Here is a 25,918-nt window from a genome sequence, read left to right as displayed (position 1 = left end):
AATAAAATTTATAAAGCAAAAGTAAAGAAGTAATTATGAAAGTTGTTTTAATATTATGTCATCAATACATATATGCAGTAACTTACAGATAAGAATTATATTTCAGGTTTACTTGCTCTGTTTAGACAGAAAATTGGTGAAGGCTGTGGGGTAAGATTGGATCCAGTGATGATATCTGTAAGATTTTCATATCTCTTGAAGGACTGGACCAATAGTACATGGACTCAAGAACCACCAGATTTTGATTTTATGCAAGGAGAAACATTAGGTGTAGCTGAACTTGGGAAACTTCCATTTGGAGCAACATATGATCCAATTGCGTAAGACTTCTATTTAAAAACAAAAGAAAATAATTGAAATATCTGAATGTGAGAAATGGTGGAATTTTTAATTTTAGAGAACTTCATTTATTCACTACCTGGCCTGAAATGTCTCAGAATGTTGTAGTTGATAGTGAAGGTTTCACAGATCTAGAACCCCAGTTAGCTCCAGAATGGTCTGTGCAAGTTAAAATGGTTTCCTTGCCTGCTTGTTTGCTTGGAGAATACTTAACAGATTTTCTACATCTTTGTAACAATAAAAAAACTATGGTAGATTTGCTTGGTGATGCTGTAATTTATGCTCAACAAGAGGAGCAACCATTAAGTTCAGTGTTTAATATATTAACAGAATCTAAAATACCTACGATTTCAACAGTTGTTAGTAAAGCAACTACGAAAAGAAATAAAAATGTGGAAGGACCGATACCAGAGGAAATACTATTGTCGATACTTTATTTTTTATTTCCTGATGCAGAGGAAAGCTCTGTAAGTAATGCTTTCAATGCACTTAAATAGGATAATTTTTCGAAACTTAATACATTTAATTACACTGTGTTTCAGAAAACTCCATATGGGGACGTGAGCACAAGTAATGTAGACGAGGACCAATGGAAAGGCGTGAAAACGTGTGCGATGGATAGCTTAGTTTGGCGCTTTGCTATTGTTGCAGCACATTGCACGCACAATCTTGGAGGGATATCAGCACTGGCACAACTGTGGTACGAATTCGTGCAGGAAATCAGATACAGATGGGAAACAAACATCCTCATACCTGGGTGAGTAATGCATGTTTTATTGATTCATTGCATGATAAAAAATAAGACATGACTTGTTGGGTGTTTGACAAAATTATATACCGACAAATTTATGAACTTTAATACAATTAGAATAAGTAATTTATTTCGATACAGAATTTTTGAAACATTAAAAATATACAAAATCATTCCACTCTTAGCAATAAACTCTGATTACGAGGATACATCACATGTCACGAAACATTTTATATCAGTACATTTCTGCAAACATGTGTAAAAGCACAGAACATCAACACAATACAGATTTCGATAAACGCTTTTTATGATACAGTCTTTGGATAAAAATACATTCACCACTCATACGCATTAATCTCGACACATTTATGACTTATTACTACAATCATTGCTAGAGATCGTGTGCCCGAGCTAATTATATCTTAACGTTTGATTCAAGCACACAGCATCTTTTTACACGTGCATCTTAAGATAATTGATGTCAACTTCCTTAAAGCTATACGTTTATAACGTCCTTCGTCATGTTATGCTACGTTAATACAGTTATTACATGGTAACACTTGTGATAACGTAGACTCTAGACACTAAATTCTCTGAAAACTCTATATTTGCTAAAATGTCATGTCATATGATACACTTACATGAGCAGGAACAATTCAAATGTTCCTAAAAAGTATTGAACACGTTTGAGCAAAACCACACGCACACAGTGCGTCGGGTTAAAGAGGCATGAGACCAGTTCTTGTTGTTGGATTCCGTGCCATGTATATATCCATGTCATGATCAGTCCAATTATTTTCTTCGTAATTGTTCAGAGTATGTGTCGAATCGGCTATGCTGTATCGGCTACCTGGTCTCGGAGGGTTTTGCTCCAAAGTACGATTACATGATCTTGGTCTCTGCCTTCTAGACGAAGTGTGTTGTGGCACATGAGTTGGTGAAAAATTTGTGCGTGACATCCTATCAGAAGCTGCGGCTAGAGACTGTCGCGATTGTCTTAATTCTATAAACAGATAAATTAGATTATACTATGGATATTTATCGACCGCTGAACAACTTGTTTCATTAATACTGACCTGGTCTTGTGTTAGCAAGATTGGATGACAAAGTGTTATTTGTAAAGTATCTTGTTGATGTATTGGAGAAACTATGTTGCGATTGTCCATCGACCACAGACCGAGTTGTTGACATTTTTGTGCTGTAGTGTCCTGCTTGTGATCTGACATCATCAATGCAGGAAGCTCTAGTTATTGATCCTAGAAGGAAAGAATAAGGAAAACTATTACATATTAATCTGTATTTTAACTTGAAACTTAGTTTTATATTTGCACTTCGTTTATACCTTGTCTATCTATAGGAAATATCCTTGGTCTTGGTATGCTTCTATTGCTGTACGCAGACACTTGATCCCACTCTTTCTGAGCATTGTAAGCACTGAGTGTTGCCATCGATGATAAGGGTCCACCAGGGCTGGGAGTTGGACCAACATTGGAGCAACAATTTACTGGCAGTCCAGTAATAGGTCCTCCCATTTTTGTCTGGTCGATACTGTGAAGTGTGTGAAGCTTTCTTGCCCTCCGACGATTCGCCACGATGAATATTATCACCGCAATCACTATCGTGGCACATATAGCTGCACTGGCAGCGATTGTAATTTTATCCATGTTGGACGTAGGGGAATTTTCAGTTCTCACTTCTCGACACTGATTATAGGGTACATTTGCAGGGGTAAGATTTGTTTCTTCTAACGACACCACACAAACTATAATACATTCCTGTGAGGGGACATTTTTTATTTTGAACTCTCTTTCACTGGCCTCGAGAGGAGGTGCCTGTTTGAAGCTGTTGTCTCCAAACAGTCTATAAATAACTTTGAAACCTAAAATATTTGTCGCCTCTGTGTCCCAATATATGATAACTGCATTGTCTTGCCTGACCACGTCCTTCACTACAATGTCCTTTTCATTAGACTTTGATTTATAAAGTGGTGAACCAAGCACCAAAGGTGGTCTGGGTTGATGTTGTTGTAGTTGATCCTGGATGTGTTTTGGTGGGGCCAATGTGGTCCTCATTATCACTACGTTGCCTGTTCGAGCAGCTGTTGGCCTGTTAGTGGTAGGTTTCGAAGTGGTCGAATACGGTGTTTCTGTGATCTTTTGTTCAGTCGTTGAAGTTATGAGTGCTGTGGTTGTCGTTGTACTTGTTACAGCTGTGCTTGGTACAACTGAGGGACGAGTAATTGGGTTGTAGTTACTTGCTACACCAGGTCCTGTTGGTTCCTTTGTGTCTACGCTTTCGACTGTACCGATTCCAATAATTTCTGGAGTTCTTTCGCAGTTCATCTCTGGAAAATTCGTAAAGTGCAATCAGTAAATCATATAGTGCGTATAATAAACACATTAAATGTTCCATTTTAAATAACTTCTATTATAATTACCATTTGGGTCGATATTATAAAAGCTTTTGTCTTGCAATCTTTGTGGACTGCCGCAAAATTGTGGCTTGCGTTCTCGACTGGTAACTTGTAAATCCCTGGTCTTTATCCAGTCCACAATCCACCTTAATCTGCAATCACAGACCAAAAATCGGCCTCCTAGACTCAGACCTCGAAGAGTTCCATTCAATCTAGCAAGAGCTTCCTCAGGAACAGTTGATAGTGGATTTCCATCGATCGCTAGAAGTGTTATTGATGGATTCTTTTGAAAAGCGTTCACTGGCAGGTCAGTTATCAAGTTGAACCCAATATCTAACACCTAAACAGAGTGTATTGTTAAATGTAAATATTTAAAATTCTTTCTCTAGTATAACAGTGTTTTTGAACTCACCCTAAGATCCTGAACACTGTTAATAGCGGCTGTAGGAAAGTCTGGAATAAGATTGTTCAGCAAACTTAACGAACTCAGAGTATTCTTAATTCCATGAAAAGCATCTGGTCCAATGTTTTGAATCAAGTTTCTCTCAAGGTTTAATCCAGTCAAAGACTCTAGTCCTTCGAAAGCTTTGGCCCCAGCAGAACCAGGAAGTTCTCTAATACTATTTTGTGATAGGTCAAGGAATGCTAAAATCTTCAAATCCCTAAGTGCCTCTGGTACCTTCTTCTGCCTAGTTCCTTTCAAGTTCAAATTCTTTAGCGACCTCTCCAAGCCTTGGAACGACCCAGGAGCAAGTGTAACTTCGTTATCAGAGAGTTTCAATGTGACCAGTTTCAGGCCTGCAAAGGCATTGTCATCTACCCTTGTGATTTTGTTCATCGAAAGGTCTAGTACAGTGAGGTTTCGCAGAACCTTTAGAGTGTTACTGGGAACTTCTGTTAGGTCATTGTTCTTCAGATTAAGACTCTTCAGAGAGTTTTCTTGACCCTTGAAAGCTTCTGGCTCAATAGTTTTAATCTGGCAGCCAGATAGCTGCATATTGTTGATCCTGAACGTCGCGAAGGAGCCATTTTTCAACGTTCCTATCGTACTGTTGTTAACGTAGAACAAGTCCACAGTACTTTTGGACGCGTAACGCCTCATGGCAGTCATGAGCTGGTCGTAGTTGACGATGTCGCATTGTACCGAGAGCTCTCTCGCTAGATTGTAGTCACAAATACAAGAGCTCTCGAGATCAGGTACGTCGGCATCAACTACCCATGGACAGCTAGAAGCTGCTGTTCTAATAGTGACTATGCCTACCAACAGCAACAGCAGCATCGACGTAAGCATATCTGAAAATACAGTAACTTAATGTTAGTAGTTAATAACAAATAAAACTCACAAGGAAAGTTCTGGCAGATTTATCATAATTTGAAACTATCACTTTGGGTAGTTGAGTGGTCTTATCAGTTTCACAATGAGAATGAAAAATAATTCTTACATTGACGAGTAACTGTATATTTAATGTCTATATTTCTACTAAATGAAAGATCGTATTTTACTCGTGATTTATTACAAAAAAGTGAAATTTGTATATAATGTGTCGTAGAGAAGAGTACGTAGGTATATTGAAATAGTAAAGGTATATTAGAGGAGATTCTAAAACCCCTCCCCGAACGCAATCCTTCGCTGCTTCTGATAACCACCTTTTATTCCGATCTCTTAACTTCAAAGCACAGGCCATTGCACAAAAGTGAAATATCTTTCTATAGTTTTGCGTAGGACGTGTCATTAAGACTTTCATCGATTATTTGCTCGATCGAACGCGGCGATTTCTTGAAAACCCAAAAGCCAGAGGAGCGTCGAATGTAGGACTGGGGTACCAGCGGTCATCAAGAAGCGTGGCGTACGAACGGGCTAAAGTCGTGCAGCCTAAACGAACCGCGACGAACCAGGGTCCATAGACCCGTTACGAGTCAATGGCCGGAGTAAACGCATGTCCTCAGCTCGATGTTTCTATCGATGGTAAACGAGAAACGGTGCACAAATTCCTTTTGGAACAGTTCTTGTCACTCGTCTACTCTGGATCTTCAACTTCCACGCTGCATATAGAGATCTACAGCCTTTTCGAAGAATAGACGAGATCCTAGAAACTTGTTCTACTAGTTCCCCTTTTTCTTAGAAATGGTCAAATAATTGCATCCTACGATGGACGTTAAAATTACTTTTTTTTTCTTATCTTTTTTTTGTAGAGTATGGAACGCTTCTTTCGTGTCAAGTTTAGTCATTTATTTTTGGGGCATGTTATACCAATATTCTTGTATATAGAATACATATGCAGGTGGTGTGAGTTTTTGAGAAATTCTGCATTTACTTTTATTACATATTTTTCATCAGTTTAATTTGCAAACAAAAGTAAAAGTTAGAAAGAATCTAAAATATATAATTGTCTTCAGGGACTTGTGGTTCTTCAATATTTTTCTCTATCTTTTTCGAGTAGAGTTTCTTTGTATCTCGGAATTGTCAGTGTTAAATTCCTTGGCGAATTTTAAATAGAGATAGATTAACGTGTATTCTTCACGATCGTAGCCAGGAGTGACTAATTTGAGAGTAGTTAATTTGATTATATTAGCAATTACGTATTATTATAAGGCGAGGGTTTATAATTAACTGGAGAGCATCCGCAAAAATGTTTCTCGTACAGTTTACTCCTGCATAGCCTTCTAATCGGCTTCCGGGTTAAAATAGTGCGTGACTTTAAGGTGTCTGACTGCATAATTATACAACACGTTTCGAGCTTCTTACGTCGGTTCTGATTTTCTCTCTGAGCTGTGAAATATTATCACGTAATGGAACCATTAAGCGATTTTTATACTGTTCCTTTAACTTTTACCATGCCAAGATGGAATCACTTGAAACTAAAGTACAAACAAATTATTTCTATTAGAAAAGTAGTATATATTGAGGACCTCAAGGAATCCTACCTCAGTATGCTAAAAGTTAATTCAATTTCAATTTGTTAAGAATACAGATTCTATTTAGTAGGTTTCAATTATGACATAAACTCAAATTTATTGAAAATACGACTCGAAATAGTACTCATCCCTAAAGTTGATAAAACACGTTAGTATCCTCCAAAAATCAATTTTCACATAGGTACTATTCAGCTTCTTATCGCTTTACATGGTCTGTTATTTTGATAAACTATTATTATAAGGTCGATGCACCGAAGTATTCAACGCTCGCACGAAGAGCGATAGCTTTGGGCTTAAACAGGATTAATGAGCGACGGTATGCAACAGGGATCCCGGAAGTTATTTAGCTAGCTCGATCATCGAATTTCTAGAGCGAAGTCAACGATTCGAGTTTCGTTAGGAGGGAGGAGAATAAGGACAGATTGGATATTTAATTAATTAACACGTACACTCGTTACGCCGTTGAGTCTTGGAATACTTGTTAATGGGAACAGAGGAGTAGCTACCGTGCAGTGCATTATAACCATCCCCGATGATGATTAACAATCACTGTTTGAAACTATTCGTTGAAACGATTCGTGAAATTCTTGAATACTGTAATTGAGTTTTGCATTAATGTATACAGCGTGGAAACGTGAAATTGATGCAGTCGACATAAACTGAAATAAAGAAAAATCGTGATGATATGAAAATGTGCAAAGAATATGCAGGAAAATAGTACATAAATTTAAACTTTACGTAGAAAATTTATTAATCTATTGTTTCTGTAGCTTTAAAAAATTCTGTTATAATTGTTTATCTATCTATTCATTCTGTGTTGATATATTGTTCATTGTGCCTTCGTTTCTACCTTTTTTACATCGTGTACGAAAGAGCTAACATCCATAAATTTAATTTATGGAATGATTCCTAAATGAAATAATGGATTAAAAAAATCTCTAAAGAATAAATGAATATCCTTTAGATCTCTCTAACTATTGAGATTCCCGCGCACTAGGTTATCGAACTTAATCTAAAGATTGCTTAAACGGAGAGTAATTAAGATCCTAATTAGCCGAGGTATTGTTGCTTGTCAACGCACGTGGCAAGTTGATTATCAGACTGTAACAGACAGTAATTCTTGCAGAATAGTTACCTCGTTACCTTGCCAGAGACTTTAGTGTCAAGGAGGATCATTGACAATTATGAATTTTAATAGGCAAACAGGCAGTATTTTACATAAATTATAAGAAGAATATTAATCACAATTTCTAAACAGTTTCTCTTCATTTCTATGTGCATTTATTGATCTATAATCGTTTTACAGAAAATCATTAAAATACTGAATAATAACCCTTGGAGCATAAATGTAATCAGTCAGTTTGTAATGATTAGAATTAATCAAACAGATTTTTATTCATGCCCTGTGGGTCTGTTTGAATTTTATATACTCTCTTTTATTAAATAGAATACGTAGAAATGAAAAGAAAATTGGATCGTGAGCATCGAGGTCACGACAAAATTCGTAGCAATTTCTTTTTATCAGATCTGCCCCAACCTAGACACAAAGACTTGTCCGTGAAAGCAGTAACTGTTAGTTTTTCTTATATAAAGTCTTGGAAATAATAATTGTGCATAAACTTTCTTAATCATTTATATCAAAAACGTTTCAACTGGATTCCTAGAGTTCCTCGTCTAACGGTATGATCGTCTTGGAATTGATTGAAGTTCCTTTTTCAAACGATGAGAATAGCAATTAGTCAACGATTTTGTCATGTCACGCCTACGAATTTGCCGTAAATCATTCAACATTCCAACAACGCAGAAGTGTGCTCACACGTACGCTCTGATGACCTTTCGTCGAGGAATGCCGCTTGAAAGAAGTCATTGCTCATAGGCGATTGAGAATTCACGATTATTCACGCAATTATTTCTTATTTGGTTTGAATAGAGATTAGAAAGTCCTAGAAAATAGCTTTACGAAATACATTTTTTTACATCAAAAATACTCACAGAGGATTCGAAATACGAAGCACAAAATCCGTGACGAAAGCAACAGTTTAGGTTTCTTTTTTTATTAAGACTTGAAAGTGTTACAAAATGATTCAAGTTTTTTCTAAGATTTCTGAATCGGTTAGACCTTGGAATTCTAATTTGCCTATTTGTATTCGACACAGATTGCAATATTTTATAGATCTGGTAATATACAGGTGGAGATTTTTAAACCATTTACCCCAGAAATTTACATAGCGTTTAGTATCTAATATAACAAACACCTAAAAAGATTATTTGAAGGGAGAAACACCCTTTTTTAATACTGAACTCTACATTTTTAAATACGATACATATAAATAATAAATTAAAAAATTATTCTTAAATTAACTTGTGTACACCAATAGTTTCTGAAATATTCAACAAGTAGTTCCAGCCCTAACTTTAATACAAGTCAGACATGATTCCCTACAAATGATTACACAAGCTCTCTAATCTTGCTCTCTCCAATAGGTCCAATTAACGCCAGATAACAATACCAAAACTGTCATTCAACAATTTAACAATTCATGCTTCAATAAACCCCGATCTATAAATAGATGTACCAGTAATTACGAAACTAGATGGACTCGTTAGTTAATTCCATTCTCTTTACCAATATCACTTCTTTAGTAACATAATTTTCATCTAAACCCATTAATAATTTTTTTGCTCTCCCCGAAGAACGGACTTCCTTAAATTATATCACTTTCGAAACACTTGAGCAATACCAGTCCTCTTCGAGTCAGTTTTTCTTCTTAGGCGTATCTCGCCTGTCGAGATTCAGGGAAATTTTTTATTAACGATCATGTTGGGTACCTCGCCCAGAACATGTGGAAACACCACGAGGCACGCGGTGGTCGTCAGGGTTCATTGTGGCGCGTGCAGCGGCCAGCGGAATTCGCGCCTTTCACTTTCGTTCTCTTTCGATTTTCCGTCCCGTTCCTTTGGACCAAATATCGAGGCGCGATTATTAACGAAGATTTATGCGAGAGGAAACGCGGATTAGAATGTCGATAGAGCGCGGTTACGCCGTTAGGGCCGCGGGTCACTCCAATATCAAGGCTTATCTTGGACATGTGACTGGTTCCCACGGTAATGTTCCACATTTTTCGAAAGGCAAATACACGAGGCGAGTGGAGGTGATCTAGAATAGCGATAGAGGTATCGACTCTTAGCGGATTCTAGACTTAACCCCATCGGGGGTGAATTACTCGAACTTTCATCTTTTCAGTTATAGAGAGACATCAAAGCTCCACCTCCAATTCGCTTTTTTGTGTATAATTTTCTTTTTACTTGGGTAGCTACAATGTTTGCTGCTGACAGTAGTGTAATAAAAAATCTTGCAACCGAAAAATCTGAAAGAAATTAGGATATCCAAGTTGACTTGAAAATTATGTTTCGCTTTGTTATTACCCCTGCAATAAGAATAGAGGGTTGCAATTTACTATTAGTAGAAATTTACTATTAGAACAGATTTCTTGTGGAAAGTTAGTAATTGGTGTATCATAAGTTCAATTAAGTTTAAGGGTACTTTTTGCCTGCTCATTTGGCTATACTCTTTTCAAGTTTTCAAACCCTTTAAATATTCATATATTCAAATTTTTAAGTGCTTTATTTCTGCTTAAATTCATTTTTTAACGACTTTGACCCGAAATATTCTGAAATATTTCATTATCGTTACTTTTGTGTGGAGTTCGAGTGTCTCATGAGCGTTTCGCAGGAAAACTCGAACGAGCAGAGACGCTCACAGGAAAGCTTGACAAACGTATTCACGGGATGACAAAAAGGCTATTGTGAAACTGGAGCTGGCGGTTCGCACGACATGTTCCGAGTAAATTCTACGAACAATTTCACTGTTTCCGCGGCTCGTTAGAAAGTAATGAACTTTTTAGACGCGTTAACGATTTTCCACGAACATTTTGCACCATATATGCAATTACAGTATCGAACTCCGTCTTTACCGCAAACGGTGTCAATGTTGCTTTCTTACTTCTGTGGTATCCCACAAATTCGCCTGCGGTCACTGATCCATCCAACCATTACGTGGAATTCGATTCTTATCATGAGCTGACGAGAATCGATCGCATCGTACCCCGCCTTAGGTTTCAATAATGGAATTTCTTAGATATTATTCAAGCTTATGTGTTTAGATTTTTTCTTTTTAATATTTTTCATTATTTTTGTATTCCTAAAGATTACATAGAAATTTGTTAGCAATTATTTCAAATTACTTTGAATACCATTGGAAATCAAAAACTTTTTAAGTTCTTCAAAATTTAAGATTTTGTTGCTTTGGTCTGTCATAGAATAGTAGATATGTATAGATATAATTATGTTTAGATTTTTCTAAAATTATAATAGTTATTAATAGCATCAAGTACTTCTTAAAATTTATAAAGTTTTTGAAACGTCTTCAAAGCTTGTAACTTTGTATAGTTATCGATATTCAGGGAACAGTCGTTTCTCGAAAAATTAACGATTGATATGAAGCTTCATCCACAGAACAGATTTTTTATTGATGAAAGATAATGAAAGTTACTCGTTTTCGAACACGCGATATTGACAGAGTGTTATGACATGTGCACTTGTCGGGAAACCTAATAGCTAGTTCGCGGTTGATTTCTTGAATGATTGCTGGTCGGAAACAACCAGAACTGATCGAGGCATCGGTTATAGGAATTGAGGATCGAATTACGGGCAATATCAGTGCTCCAGTGCATTCACACCTTTTGTGGACATGTGCCTTTTCTGAACACTTTCAGCTACCCAATCATGCATTTCACTTAGCCTTTACTACACGCTGTTTAATTGAATACCTTTCCAGACATAAAAACGAAAGATATTTGAAATTGAAATTGTCTGGATTACATTAAGAATCTAGACCAAAATAAGACTTTCTTGATTTGCTCTCTAAAGCTTGAAAAATGACTTGTTACTATACAGCAGATCTTTATGTATTCATGACAAATTTCAATATGCAAAACATAGAGAATCCATGTAATGAACAAAATTCCATAAAATATCGAAAGTTATAGTATTTGGAGCGTAAACCAAATCTCTAATTGGGTTGCACTTCTCAAAATAAGAGTTCCATTAATATCCATAGTCTGCTTATTAGGAATACTCTGGCTCTGTGGTCTAGATTTAGATAATTTTTGAGCGAAGTGTGCAGGAAAAGGAACGCATCGCCTTCGATTTCTCATTGATATAGGGTACAATGTGCCATGGTCTTCGTCACACCCTAAGGAAACTGTACGCTCGTTCGCGTTCGCCTCGTGCGAGATGGAGCAAGTAACAGTACTCGAGACGGTCGGTTTCGCATAGTGTTCCGTCTGATAGCGTAAACCGTTACAAAGAATATAGAAAGTCTGACGGATTCGCGGAGATTCCAATGTACACAATGCTGAATATGTCGGTAAGAAGCCAGACAGAAAGATTTAATTGCTGATATTCAAGAGTGAACTTTTTCTGTATTTCTGGGCACAGTAGAACCTCGATTAAACGAACTTTGAATATTCAAAATTTCTTTTATTTAGAATTTTGCATATTAGGTGCAATAAGAATAAGAGTATGATAGAACGTTGATTAAGACTTAACCAGTGAAGCAATAAGGTAAACGTCCTAATACTTGAATGCTTGAGATATAAAGCTAGATGTCAAAAGCATGTTCATAGGTGTCTTACTAAGAGGTTGAAATACTCTGAACAAATAATACATAGCCAGCCAAAGTATTTTTCTTACAGATGACAGAGTTTTAATTAATTTCTGTCTAATTGTTCAGAGAACAGTATAACAGTAGCAAATATGGAGCAATATTTCAAAATTCTATCTGACCTTCAATCAAACCACAAATTTTCCAAGAATCTTAATAATAGTCTAGACAGTAGTTGGAATAGCTCACCAAAATATATGAACACCAGGAACATTTAAGCAAAATGGTAAAACAGGTGTACTTTAAATGATTTCAAACTCTCGCCTGAATTCGCTCAACTTCTCCACTTCCTTTCATAATTCGTTATCACATCCTGGAAATGGCACATAATTCACTTTACACAATAACAATAGTAAACGTCTCCAAACAGCAGTAGCGAGTCTCACAATTTCTCCTTTTTCTCCCGATTGTCGACATAATGTGGAGAGCTCAGCCCAGGTCTTAAACAAATGGTAAAACTCTTTTCCTGCTGAGGAAAGAATCGACCGAATTACGTCGTAGGAACGTAACGCTGGTCTGTTTCATTGCACTTGTGAGAATCGCTAAGACAATAGATGTATCTAGCGACGACAGGACACAGAAGCGCACAAAAGGAAGAAACAGAGGCACAATAACGAGGAAACACAGGATCGTTGTGTTAATTACCAACTTTCGAAAAATCGCCATGGCACGAAGCCATCTCCCTAATTACCAATCGTATCTTCTCTTACGTAGCAACTCGCGTTTCAGTCTTTCCACCTTCCTCGTAGTCGCATCCCTTGTGATTCAGGTTTCTCTATCACTAATGCCATCCTCGATTGACATTACGTAAACTCATTCGTATCTACTACAATTTTCATTACTTGTCTCGCTCTCGTTTCCTGTTTCTTCACACTAGGGAAGTATTAGGTTGGTATACATTATACGCACGAATTGTTTCTTCAGAGTTTGAAATAGATGCATTCAATTTTGATAAATTATTTTGAGGAAAGAGACGTTTGCCTTTCTTCTGCTTAAAAATACATTTTATATGCACCAACTTGAAACAGCAGCAGGGTAACATTTGCAATTATTTTCAACATTGGGCAAATCATTTTTTTAGCTCGTTTGATCAATCAATGAATATTTTATTGACCCACTGGTCGACGATCATTATTGAAGGTGAAATACGCCCGCAAATTACATCATCAGTCCTCCGACGGAAGTTCAGAAGCGACCCCGGAAATGAGAGCCCCGACGTTCACGCTAAACTCAGTTTCCCTCGACCTTCTTGGGATGTGGGTTAGCATGTACCTGGGCTTACTTTCGTATCGCGATGATTTCCTTTCAAATCTTCACCAAACTTTTTCCAAGTTTTATTTCACTATTTTTTAAATTGCTTACTGTTAAATATGAATGAATTTACTGTTCGAATTCGCTTTCGGTAGCAGGAGTTGAGATTTCATTTTTGGAAATTTTTCCTTTCGAGGCGATAAAACTTTCAGGCAATTAGACATGGAATAATTTTCTGAAAATAGAAATTGGAAATAGAAATAGTTTTCTGATAGTTTCCTGCTGTTTTATTCGTTTCTATTTAAATTTGACTTTCATTTAATATTAAATCGAATTCTTATTAGCACGTTCAATGTCCACACGTTATAAGCGATTACTTCCTTCACGTCCTAAGGAGCAATAAGACGTTGACACAGAATATCAAGTTATTCCACACAAATTATGTGTATGGTCCATGATACCTACACCAGACGTGGAGAGCTGAACACCTTGTACCACCTGTGATACCAGCGATTGGACAGACTAGCGTGTATCATATATGATACAGGGCAGTGAGACTAATTTAGCGAAAAAGCTTTTTCTATATTCTCCAATTTTATCTACAACTTAAATCATCATTTTCACTTTCAAGTACCTAGTTAAAGAAACGACCTATGTGGAGGTGAATCAACCATGTAAAATAATAGCGCAGATTCTAATAAAATCACAGGATTATTACTTTTCTTCTCACTCTCGCTGTTCCTGCGTTTAGAGAAAATGATCGCGATCATAGTCCAAGCGGATTTTGCCCGTTTTAGAGAGGTGGTTTCAGCTATTGGAATTGCATCGTGTTGCGTTTTAGAGAAAGGTACTTGGTAGCGCACTGAATCGTTCCGTGGTCGAGTTTTTCGCATACTCGGGAAAATAAACCGCAGAAGTGAATGTTAATGAAACGAAGGATTTCTCTTTTACGCGGCGGAACACTGGATCAGGTGAATAAACTAGAACAACGGATTCGTGGTCGTTGTGGTGACACAGAAATTATCTTTGCTAATTAAACGTTCCAAAAATTCGACTGATATGAGCAGTATCAACTTGACCCTTTAACTAGCAAAAGTAAATTAACTCTTCACGCGATCGTTCATCTACACTCTACACTAACAATAAGCAACGTGAACTGACAATGAGAAAAATTAATTGTTAAGTCTTCCCATGAGTGATATTATTTTTTACTTCACATTTTAAACAATTGACATAAAAAGCAATGTTGTACGTATCAGTGACTGGATGCAGCTGTACACAATCATTTTTTGAAAACAATATGTTGTTTAGTGACATTCTGAGATAAACCCCCATGAAATTATAATAAGAAAACGCGTCAAATGAAATGCTAAAGTTAATCAATCGTAAGCTACTTTTCTGTGATAATTAAATATGGATTTCCCATTCTGAGTCCTCAGATTTTTTCTTCTTTTTCCAAAATTTCAAAGCTGGACGCCCTGTAGATAGAGCGTGCAGGAAATGGAAGTAATAGAATAGAAGAATCGAGGCAGGAGAACACCATGGTTCGATGGCCATGGCAACTGGGCAAACGAGTCAGTACCTCCACGCTTGTTGGACTTTGTACGAGGAAATTTCCTGCTTTGCACAAGGAAGTCGTACAAATTTCTTCGTAACAGCTGTCAGATAGGACAAACTCACTGTTGCCCTCAAAGTATTTTGGGTAAAATTGGATGGAACAACAGAACGTCAACCGTTTTCAAATTGCAATCGTTCGAGGATAATGTCTGATTCGTATTCTTATACAGTTTTTGTTAATATTATTCGAGTGACTCAGCAAGCAAGAAATTAGGTAAAATTCTATTTATAGGCCATCAGGGTTTTGCGTAACTTTTATTTATTGAAATTCTGTAGTATCGATCAGGTTTATGGGGCTTGTAAAAATTTTAGAATTCTTAGAATCCTCTCGTCCCACAATGTGATTTAGCATTCTTCAAAACTTTAATTTACATAACCAGAATCAGTAATGGTTCACGAATTCTTTCGTATGGAGGTCCATTCAAGAGACTATCGATTACAGTGTTTTTGCCCGGTCAACATCATATTATAAATATTGGAGTATTCATAGACTTCAAAACTTGACAGAATTGACATCATAAAAAGGCACTCCTTTTTTAAAGAGAGGAACATGTTTATTTTGAATAATATTCTTCAATACATTTCTTTTTTCAAGCCGCTAAAAATTGTTCGTTAATATTTATCACTTTGAGCTAACATTATCTCACTTACATATCTGTTTAGCTTCGACAAATACTTAAATCACTAGGGAATACTTTTCAAGAAACATCTCAAAATCTGACCGTTATGCCATATCATTATATCTAGGTTGAATGTTTCCTACATGCTCAGATGAACATACTCTTTTTTAAATCGAGTGCACTTCGAAATATACGTGGATTCACCTTCTAAAAAACACTAACAATGTCACGCGTAAAGGAATGCTTTCTAGAGCAAATCGACATAATATCTCAGCTTTAACGACCCAAAAAATGGCGAAGCTAAAATCATATCAAAATAAATTGCCTCATAGAAAAACTATTAAGGCTGTTTCATAATCCATTTGTTATCTGGACCAGTTATAATAAAATCAAGTATTTTAATAAGAGCATCTTATCTATCAGCTCTGCTACTTTTCGTCTTTTCTTTATTGGATTGGCGCATAACGAATGGATGAATTCCAACAATAAGATATCGAGGGACTTTCAAAACGATAACATAATTAAAATTGGCTTGATATAAAAATATTTTTCGTCTAAATATTTTTATCATATCATTCCATTAGATGAAAAATGCTAGTCTTTGAGCTCTTTTAATTCATCCGAAAGCCTGTTATCTGACAAGGAAACACAATTATAGTGTTTCACGTAAAAAAAGATTGAAGGTGACTTTAAAAATTAAATTAAGAAAAGATCCAGAAACATAAAATATCACTTTGGAAATCCTTCAAAATCGTATCGTTTGTGACAAAGAAAAGAGTTGACCAATCTACTAATAACGAAAATAACTGAGGTGGCCACATTAAGTGGTCCACTTATAAAACTTTAAAAATCTGAAATATACTTATAGGAAATGGATCTCGACGAAAGCATTAAGACTTTTCTGTTCAATTCTCTTCAAAGTGTCTGTAAAATTACAGAATCTTCTGATTATTACTTTAGCATACAGCTATATAAACTTTAAGGTATTATTACTTGCAAAATGGAGACAGATCGAACATTAAATCATAGAACATTTTGTGTTCCATTTGATCTCCCCTCCCACCTTTCAGGATATCGATACGTACATTATTTACACCCTGTATAATATTCATACACTCCGACTCAGCGTGTCCTTCTCAAGAATCTTTCGAACGCCCTGTACATCTTAATCTATCCTGGCCACGCTGTATCGTCCATGTACGAAGAGCGCGCCTTGTACGCTCGTGTAGTACATGGTTCAAGGTCGGCCAGTACACGCTGAAGATGTCCATGAGGTGCGTGTGTAGGAGCATTCACCCTTCGGAGCTCGGTGCTGTAATAACTATAGTCGCCCGAGCCCGCGGAAGATGCCTCAAAGAAGACTGTGCCTGCGCGACGCTTGCTCTCCCAAATAGTAATTTTCATTTTCATCATCGACGCCCACGCGAGCACCGTCCTGCCAGCAATCGTTCACACCGATCAGGGAAAGTAAATGCGCATGGAAATCCATTACGAGACCATTGTTTCCGTGGAACGGCGAGGAAAAATTATGGAGAAACATTTACCCACGTTTTGAGGAAACTAGTTCCTCTGTTTACTACTTAATCCTCGTGACAGAGAGGATCATTGTTGGAGAAACGTATCGTGGGTCAAAGATGTAACCAGAACCTTGGTTTTACTGATTTAATGCGGGATTTAGAATTGAAGAATCCTGCTGGCTAGATTCTTTTGGTTTTGGTAGACTGTTGATAATGCACTTTGCACTTTTGCACTTGGAAAAGTTGTTTTTATTAAGGGAACTGGCAAGTTGGTCATTTTTTCTTATGGGGAATTAGAAACTCGAAATCATGAGGAGGAAATATATTCTGTGGCTATATTCGACTGATTTAACAGAGGATTGAGAATGGAAGCCTTCTTGGTAGGTGACTTTTTTTTGACTTTGATAAATTGTCGTTAATGCACTTTGCACTTTTGCATAAGAAATTGTTTTCGACTGGCGAGTTGATGCTTCTTCCTTACAGAGAATCAGAAGCCCAAAATTGTGGGAAAGAAATGTGTTTAAGATAACTCAATTTTCTTTATCTTTATGCAATTGTGACGCTCTTCTCTTGTCATTTGGTACAATATATGAAAGTTCAGAAACGTGAGCACGTTTCATCTATCATGGTAGATCAGAAAAAAAGTCCACAACATATTTTTGTAATTTGTGTTTTACAAGGTAACTGTACAATTCCGTTTATATGAACATAAAGAACAGACTTCATATTCTTCATTTGCTGCAGAGATGACACAACTTTATATTTTAATTTTTAATTATGGATATAAAGAGGATTATCTTGGTTTTTGAGTTATGTCAGTGATTCAGGAAATAACTATCTCTGCTAGTAATTATGAAAGTAGTTTAGGTATGAAAGCTAAAGAAGTTGAATTTATCGCTTTTTTGTGTTACGTCGATTTGTATAAAAAAATAACTGATAAGTTCAACTTTCTATAGATTTTTCACTTAAGTTAGACCACTTTCATAATTACCAGTAATCTAATACATAAATAATGTAACAAATAATAAATCAGATTGTATCACATACATGTGACAAGAATAGCGAACATGTTAACTAATAAGAATAAACTTGTGCTACTGCGTATATTATACTGTATTATACAACTAAGTAATTTCTTTATCAGTTTCATCCGTTATTATCAATGCAGTCTAAAACAGTTCACTCATCAAAGCGACCAGCTTCATTTCTAATTACTCTCCTCTTCCCATCTTTCTAGTAAGCTACATATTTTATCTCTCCCAGGATCCATAATTCCACCCTTTTCCTATACAAAAAAAATAGTGTAATGCCTGTTCAAACACCGAATACTATCCCCACACTAAACACTGTGACTCAGAGTCAGTTCTCCAGTACAAAGGACTAAGTCATGCTCCAAATTTCAATCAAGATACCTTTGTACATTCTATAACACGAAGTAACAGAAGCCTTGGATATACAATCGTGAGCACTTCAATCAAAGGTCCACCTCATGAAAAACCATGCTTCGCTAAAAAATGAGAAACGCTGAGAAGAGGAGGTACTTACTCATATTTGTCGACGTTCGCATCCACTACTGGCCCATGACGTGTCCCAGCCGCCAAAATCGCTTCCAGTTTCGCAAAGGAACCACGCAAAAAGCACGTGAAACGTCTCTTCGTTTCGAGTTCGAAGGAAAAACGCAACAGGGCGGACCGCCCCCCGATGAAAAAACGAGGAGTTCAAGGACCGATTTCGTCGCCCGCAGCAGTGTCTCGAAAGGGATTTTTCAAGAGGATCGTACGCAACCGTGATCCACGAAGCGACGACACCTTAACTCTACGGGGAACCGTTAACTTCGTCTCGATGGCATCGGCATCACGGACTTCGACTAGACTGCAAGAATTCGCCGCCGGTGCCCGATCCCCCTCTAGAATCTTGTCCCGTGGCGAGGTAGGGCAGGATACAAGGTAGCACAGGATCCTAAAGAAGTCTTCGATCGCTCCTTCGACCGTGAATTACCAACCTGCCGACCGTAATTTCAACATCACTTTTTTCCTCTTTTTTTAGCTTGAAATCGGTGCAGATCACTATGCAATTTTGTCGAAGGAACAGAGAACTGCATTCTTTTGCACTTTGGACGTGCGTTGTTAACAAAAGCGCCTTTTTTGGAGCGATGAAGCCAAGTCTGACAACAGATTTTCTTTATCCCCTTGTCTTTTTCAAACATGAAAGTTTGAATTGAATTCTTGATAATCGATTATTGAAAAATAATTCTACGTTCTCGGTTAAATTGATTCGTAGGTAGTTGTATTTTAGAAGAGATGGATAACTTTTTCTTTGAATCATAAATGGCAAATTGAAGATTTGAATGATGAATAATGGATAAATTTCTACTCTCTATTACAGAAGACAAATTTCTCCGAATAATTTCAATGAATGAGTTTCATTCGTATGAAACATTCAATCAACGAGAATATATTCTTCATTTTAAATTGCCAATAATAAAAAAATAATTATACAGTAAAAGTAGTGCACAAGTGTTTTGGAATATTCGTTTTTGTTCAAATTTTGAACAATCTTTTAAAAACAGTGTACATATACAAATACACCACAATGCATGAATATTGTTATTAATCAGTTAGTACAAGAACCATTCTTTTTATACTAGATAATAATTTAGAGATAGTACTGATTCGTCTCATTATTGCAGCAAAACAGTAATATATTAAAACATATTAACTATTTAATTTATTATCGATTCTAGCAATAACCAAATGTACGTAATTCTATTATTGCAGAGTTAGTCCAGGTTTCCCAGATTCCGTGCGCACCTGTATACTACATCAAAAGCTTCAGGTGAATACTTTAATTCAATAAAACCCCTTGTTTTCTATCTTTTCTATCTTCTCACTTCTGAATTTCAAACGATTTCTTTATTGCTCTGTTTTTCTTTTCAGATGATGAACTGTTGCATCGAAAAGAAAAAGGCCAGAGAAGAATCTGCTCACAGATCTCAAAGCACGGATGCTGAAGATTTCGAGACAGGTACATTTCTTATAACAAAATTTCATTCACTCTTGTGTACTAAATCAATTTTAGTTGAAACTTAATTTGCATCTTCAATACTTTTTTCATAAAAATTCGATTCAGGTAGAATTTAAGAACTGTAAATTATAATACATGAATTGCATATTGTTATATGAGAATTTACTTTCCATTATTTCATACAATAGAAATGTATTGAATTAAAGTTGTAATATAAGAACTACTTAAACACAAGTACACAAAGAGCAATTGAAGGAATAAATGACTCGACATAAACGAGCTCATGAATAAATGAAACAAGTAACGATGAGTTTTCAACGAAGAAATACTGTGTATGACATACCTGATTTTAATTGAAACAAAATTAAACACTATAAACCACCGTTTTTTACATTCTTAACGGTTCTTATCATTTCAGCAGAATCGGAAGAAGAGGAGTTCTTCGAGTGCACCAGCGAAGAACCATCAAACGAGGACGACACGGCGACAAGGACACAACTGAAAGCGAAATATCTGTTGTGGAATAAGCCAGCAGGAAGATTGGCCAAACATCCTTCGCTTAAGTAAGAACGACAATGTCCATCTTTTCCGCAAAAGTCTGTTCATTACGTTCTCATTTTATATATGACGAATCTGTGAAATGTAAGCTAATTATTTATTCTGCTCAGATTAATCCAAACAGGGGAGCCTCTTTATTTACCCATCACGCAAGATCCTGTGCCAAAGACAGAGGATCAACTTGAGGAGGATGCACAAGTGATGATGCAACTTGGAACTGATAAACGTGCTTCAGAAATGAGAGCCAGGTTGATGAGTGCTTCGTTATTGTCCGATATGGAATCGTTTAAGGTAATATCAAGACTATTGCATAATTAATGATAGAATAATGTCCTCGTTATTATTTAAATGTATAGGCAGCAAATCCTGATGCACTTCTAGAAGATTTCATTCGATGGTATTCTCCAAGAGATTGGATCGAGGAAAATGAAACAGATGAGTGGGGTCAACCTACAGGTTTTATTATTTTCACATTCTTTAATTTACGTTATAAAAAAATATGTATATTAATTATATTGTTCCATATAGGACATTTGTCTGCCAGAATGTTACTCCCTAATAATCCTTGGACTGCAACTTGGGGTTCAGCGCAGCCTGTTCCTGCACATCGACAGAAACGGCTGTTCGATGATACGAGAGAAGCAGAGAAAACTTTACATTATTTGAGCTCGAAGAACATAGGCCAAGTTGCCCTGCTTCTTTTGCCAACCTTAACCCATGCTGCTCTTTACACCCTGAGTCAACAAAAGCAGGATGCCCTGCCACATCTACCTGACGTTACACTCAGCATACTTAATAAATTGCAGTATGCTACAAAACCCCTTCACCAAAAGCTACACATATACGAGGTATTTAGAAATTTATTATTCTATGACAGGAGAACGATATTTTATAACTAAAAATGTAATCTGCTTTATCAGGAAATTACTAAAGATATAGAAGGCGTGGAAGCTTTAGTTGCGCAAGTTAATTCCTTGCAGCATAAATTGGGAGGTGATGATTCGAAAGAGTTTACTTCATTTTTAATTCAGTTGATGCGAGGGAAGGAAGTAGAAGTACCTGGTGGCTCTAATGGAAACATTGGCTGTCGAATAACGACAATGTTCAGAGATGCTCAAAAAGTACGAAATTGTATCCATTCCAGATTAAATATTCAAATTAGGAGTATCAAATTTAATATACTTTTTTTTTCTTACAGGCTGCTCTCTTAATGACTACAGCTAACAGTAATCCTGAAGTAGATGGTACAGGAGATGGCAAATTCAAAACATTCCCTGAACCTTCGTGCAAAGAATTTATTTTGCGTACGATAATGCCACGACCTTCGCCAACTTCCACGCCCCAACCACAGAGACTGTATGCTTGTCTCAAAAGAGACCATATTCGACTAGCAGGATTTTTCTCAGAGGATACGATATTCTTATAGTGTACATTTTGATTCTTCTTTAGTTTTTTTTGAAGTTATATTCTTTAATGCTATTTGATTAATGTTTTGCATTATTCATCTTTGCTTCGATTTTTAAACGAATGTCTTCATTTATAAATATCTTCAATTGGGAAAAAATAGTGCTGAACATAACGGGGTAAAAATAGTACTGAACACACAATTTATGTTGTACAAAACTGATTTCAATATTTATTTACATACATAATAAATTATTACAAATTATGTACATTAAAGATGAACGATCAAATATGAATATTCTTTATAGGAAATAAATCATTATAAATGTTACAAAATAGTCCTTTCCCGAACAGTTGCACTGCCAGTCACGACATGTCTAACAAAAATATTTTTTTTTCAAGCGTAGGTGGTGAAAATAGAAAGTCTCGTACAATATGGTCCAGCTCTTCTAGAGATAATTGAGCGTGTAAACGTAGAACAGGATCCTCATCGTTATCTCGTAAATATTTTAAACCTCGATACAACTCAACTAAATCTTTACCAAGACTAGTCAACGTGTCTTTTCCTAGACCACGAAGTAACAGTGTGCTAACCATAACTGCAGCCCGTCGACACTCAGGAGCTTTGTCAGTTTTTATTATACAGCTGATACAGTAAATCACCTAATGGTATTTTTTTTAATTAGACTCAAATTTTTTTTCATGGTTAAATTTAAAAACTTTTAATACATTTTTTTGTAGCGAATAAAATTGAACACTATAGTAGAATTCTAATGTTAGTATAAAATATTTAAACGTACCTCAATAACAACATTTCCTAAGCGAAAACCTAATACTTTGCACAGCTCGCCCAAGCAGGAGAGACTAGAAGCACGTACCAAGGAATCTGAGTCTCGTGTAGCGCATAAGAATCCATTTATTAAAATGTTTTTGTATGCTGACGCCATTTCACCTGTTGAATCACGTAAGTTAATCAAAATTATTACAAAAATAAGAGACGAAATTGTAGCTGCATACCTAAAGCTCGTGTTACTTTTACAAGTATTTCTCCCAGTTTAGTTCTGGTTTCTACTGTTATTTCTCCAGTTGAGATTCGTTGTGGCATGTTAATATACTCCTGTACTAATGTTTCTATAATTATTTGTGGAAAGGAAGTAGCTAATGCACATAGGCCATTGATTGCTGCCAAATATATAAACGAATCGTCATGTTTTAGGTTTTCCTGTAATATAAAATACAAGATTCGTGAAGCATATCTTTTTAATTTGATGTAGAGGTTCAAATTCTTTTACTAACTTTAAATAGTTGTAAAATAACTCCCTTTCTAGCAGTAGCGCAAGGATCCTTATTTTCAATCAATTTAGTTAAAATTATTAACCCATGAGCGCGTACAGGAAGTAATGGATCTGCAAGATCCCTAAGTGCTTCTTCGAACTTGTTTGATGGTTTACGATCGACTGATAGATCCTGATAATGTTTGCGTTCCGATCGACCTTGTGTTTCAATGAGTTCAATCAATTCTTTTATTAATAATGATAATTGCGTTGGTATATTTGGGAGTTTACAGCATTCTTTCAAGAATTTCACAAAATCATTAAATACTGTCCAATTTAAAGGCTTCTTCCTTTCACTTAAGATCATTTTTATCAACATTAAACTCACATACAAAATCTCACAATCACCTTCGTCTGATACACTCTGCCTGCTTTTCGTATATTTATTGAATAATGACCTTACAAAAGAAAATATTGCCTCTGGATTATCCATTTGTGCTTCTTGCACCACAGATAAATTAGCTAAACTCGATAATAATTTCACAGCTGCTAATTGTTTTTCGATTTTTTCAAGCACATCATCTTCAGTTTCTAGTAAATTTTGAACTCCTTCCTCGTCGTCTAATTTCATAAAATTTGATAAAAATTTCAATAAATACGAAAATAATTCAATTGATAATGTGTTGGCAGTAGATATTAAATCGAATAGACTATCTGCAAATTCTTCATACTTGAGAGTTTCATCTATTTTTATAATTTCAATTCCACCAGATGGACCAAACTGTGTTACCAAATGATGTCCAAAATTTGTTGTTAAGTTATGTCCCAGAAATGCAGCAAATAGACTGTTCCTTAGTGACTCTTCATGCAAAAGTCTTAATACAAGCTGTCTAATTTTAGATTTCAGCGGACAAACACTTTCTCTGATATTATTATACAAACAAAATAATGGAATAGCACTTTTTATTAAAAGTTCACAAGGCAAATGTTTAAATTTGGCTTCTACTGTAATGAAACATTTGAACAAACTTTCTATGCATTTCTCCACTTCATTTTCGTTCTTTTTTATATTTTGCTCATTGGTTGAATTTAGAAGTAGTGGTTCACATATTACTTCTAGGATATTTTTATTACAAACATCACGATTGCATTCATAAAGAGCAGTGATGCAACAGTTTGCTATTGTTATTGAGTGTTTTATCTGTTTTGATATTAGAATGTCCAATATCTGAAACGAAAATATAATTTATTATAAACTGTCAAAGGAATTATTATAAAATGTTAGCAAAAAAGAATATTAGTGAAAATTACTTGAGGACATATAGCTCTGTAGTATGCCTCAGGATTACTTCCATGTGATGTAGCTATTAATTTGCAAACAGTATCCAATTTATTCCAATGTTCTCCAAGATCCAAATCATCGTCACAGACAGCAGCTATGACTGAAATAACTCCATTAGGTTGCATAATTAGTTGAACTAGATATTGACGTGTTTCTCTTTGGAGCCATTTTGGGGTTCCTTTAATGCCAAGAATTACCATCAATTCCTTCATGCTTATGGACATTGGACACTTAGCTAATAGCTCATGCAACAAAGAAGTAAACTGTTCTTGATCTCTTTTTAACTGATCATATAAATCTTTTGTCATTTGGAACTCCTTTTTTTCTGTATTTTCTTGTGTTATTACTGTATCTTTACATGGTTTTATCAATGGTGCATAAGATAATTGTAAAAGTGCAGCTAGTAATAGGCCTACATGAGCTAATATAGCTGGACAAAAGAGAGAATCACTATATAAATCCATAAAAGATAAAGCTGTGAACTTTATTCTTTCATATTTCTGAAACAAATACAAGTTTTAGTGTAACTATAAATTCAATTTTTATTCAGTTGCATTTCTTAAATAACACTCAATATAAAATTATTCATACTTGCAAATCTGTTAAATTTTCCTCACATATTTGTGAAGCCCTAGGACATAATTTACCCATATTAATACCAACACCAGGTAAAAGAGCAGGTATAATTCCTATTCCAGTTAGCAATTCTATGGCAATTTTTAAAGTGTGGAATTGCTTAACACTAAATAAGGGTTCATTATTTGTAGCTTCAGATTTTTTCATGTTTTGTAATGTGCACACAATTGCACGCAGATATTGGTACCTAAAAGTGAAATAGCATTATGACACAATATGTGCTCATTTTTAATAAAAAATTATAATTTCAACCTTTACATATTCTATGTACTACCTAATATCTGATGTTTTATCAATTTCATTTTCATCCATTATAAACTTCTTATCATGTTCTGTTAAAATGCTTATTGTTTTCTGCAGAATTTGTTGTAATCTATCATTAAAATCTTTAATCTCTTCTGGAAAAAATCCAATCGTAATTAATAGGTATTGTTTTAAAAATATTTATCGTTTAACGTATAAGAAAAATATTTATACCATTATCAGTTTTATCAACTGTTGTCAGACGTTCTAATATTTCGTGATAGTCCA

At 35.6% G+C, this 25,918-nt stretch overlaps 3 protein-coding genes across 6 annotated transcripts in view; 1 reads left to right on the top strand and 2 right to left on the bottom strand.

Moving 5' to 3' along the window:
* The window catches only part of Rab3gap1 (RAB3 GTPase activating protein subunit 1), a 31,570-nt gene extending 9,159 nt beyond the window's left edge, over positions 1–22,411 (top strand). For 3 of the 4 annotated variants that reach the window (XM_076389740.1, XM_076389738.1, XM_076389736.1), the window contains 11 exons: positions 107–320; positions 398–806; positions 882–1,096; positions 19,927–19,984; positions 20,086–20,173; positions 20,592–20,736; positions 20,842–21,022; positions 21,088–21,187; positions 21,260–21,579; positions 21,652–21,852; positions 21,930–22,411. In XM_076389740.1, coding sequence (XP_076245855.1) covers positions 107–320; positions 398–806; positions 882–1,096; positions 19,927–19,984; positions 20,086–20,173; positions 20,592–20,736; positions 20,842–21,022; positions 21,088–21,187; positions 21,260–21,579; positions 21,652–21,852; positions 21,930–22,157 — 2,159 coding nt within the window. In that variant the 3' untranslated portion in view covers positions 22,158–22,411. The remainder of the gene's footprint in view (positions 1–106; positions 321–397; positions 807–881; positions 1,097–19,926; positions 19,985–20,085; positions 20,174–20,591; positions 20,737–20,841; positions 21,023–21,087; positions 21,188–21,259; positions 21,580–21,651; positions 21,853–21,929) is intronic. The other variant, XM_076389737.1, reaches the window with a different exon arrangement.
* Positions 1,810–4,794, bottom strand: Haf (leucine-rich repeat and fibronectin type-III domain-containing protein hattifattener). The gene is made up of 5 exons (XM_076389013.1): positions 3,916–4,794; positions 3,528–3,843; positions 2,433–3,434; positions 2,167–2,346; positions 1,810–2,093 (listed from the first exon to the last, which is right to left on the bottom strand). The coding sequence occupies exons 1-5, from the start codon at positions 4,792–4,794 to the stop codon at positions 1,810–1,812; spliced, it is 2,661 nt and encodes an 886-aa protein (XP_076245128.1).
* Positions 22,339–25,754, bottom strand: Tango6 (transport and golgi organization 6). The gene is made up of 7 exons (XM_076389741.1): positions 25,662–25,754; positions 25,343–25,574; positions 24,721–25,251; positions 23,432–24,637; positions 23,153–23,357; positions 22,936–23,087; positions 22,339–22,798 (listed from the first exon to the last, which is right to left on the bottom strand). Exons 1-7 carry the CDS (start codon positions 25,697–25,699, stop codon positions 22,502–22,504), a joined length of 2,661 nt encoding a protein of 886 aa, XP_076245856.1. The 5' UTR covers positions 25,700–25,754; the 3' UTR covers positions 22,339–22,501.
* Between the last annotated feature and the right edge of the window lie 164 nt (positions 25,755–25,918).

This window comes from Calliopsis andreniformis, chromosome 12 (genome assembly GCF_051401765.1).
Source record: "Calliopsis andreniformis isolate RMS-2024a chromosome 12, iyCalAndr_principal, whole genome shotgun sequence".
Lineage (NCBI taxonomy): Eukaryota > Metazoa > Arthropoda > Insecta > Hymenoptera > Andrenidae > Calliopsis > Calliopsis andreniformis.
The sequence above is the reverse complement of the archived record's forward strand: the minus strand, read 5'-3'. Positions and strand labels throughout refer to the sequence as shown.

What these genes read in the sequence shown, in the direction of transcription:
- Tango6 (XM_076389741.1), bottom strand. Translation starts at nt 25,699, where the DNA reads ATGGATGAAAATGAAATTGATAAAACATCAGATATTAG. An exon ending in GATAAAACATCAGATATTAG is followed by an intron (nt 25,575 to 25,661) that starts GTAGTACATAGA and finishes TTTCACTTTTAG; the next exon opens with GTACCAATATCTGCGTGCAA. An exon ending in TTATTTTACAACTATTTAAA is followed by an intron (nt 23,358 to 23,431) that starts GTTAGTAAAAGA and finishes TTTATATTACAG; the next exon opens with GAAAACCTAAAACATGACGA.
- Haf (XM_076389013.1), bottom strand. Translation starts at nt 4,794, where the DNA reads ATGCTTACGTCGATGCTGCTGTTGCTGTTGGTAGGCATAGTCACTATT. An exon ending in TTATAATATCGACCCAAATG is followed by an intron (nt 3,435 to 3,527) that starts GTAATTATAATA and finishes CGAATTTTCCAG; the next exon opens with AGATGAACTGCGAAAGAACT. An exon ending in ATTTCCTATAGATAGACAAG is followed by an intron (nt 2,347 to 2,432) that starts GTATAAACGAAG and finishes CTTTCCTTCTAG; the next exon opens with GATCAATAACTAGAGCTTCC.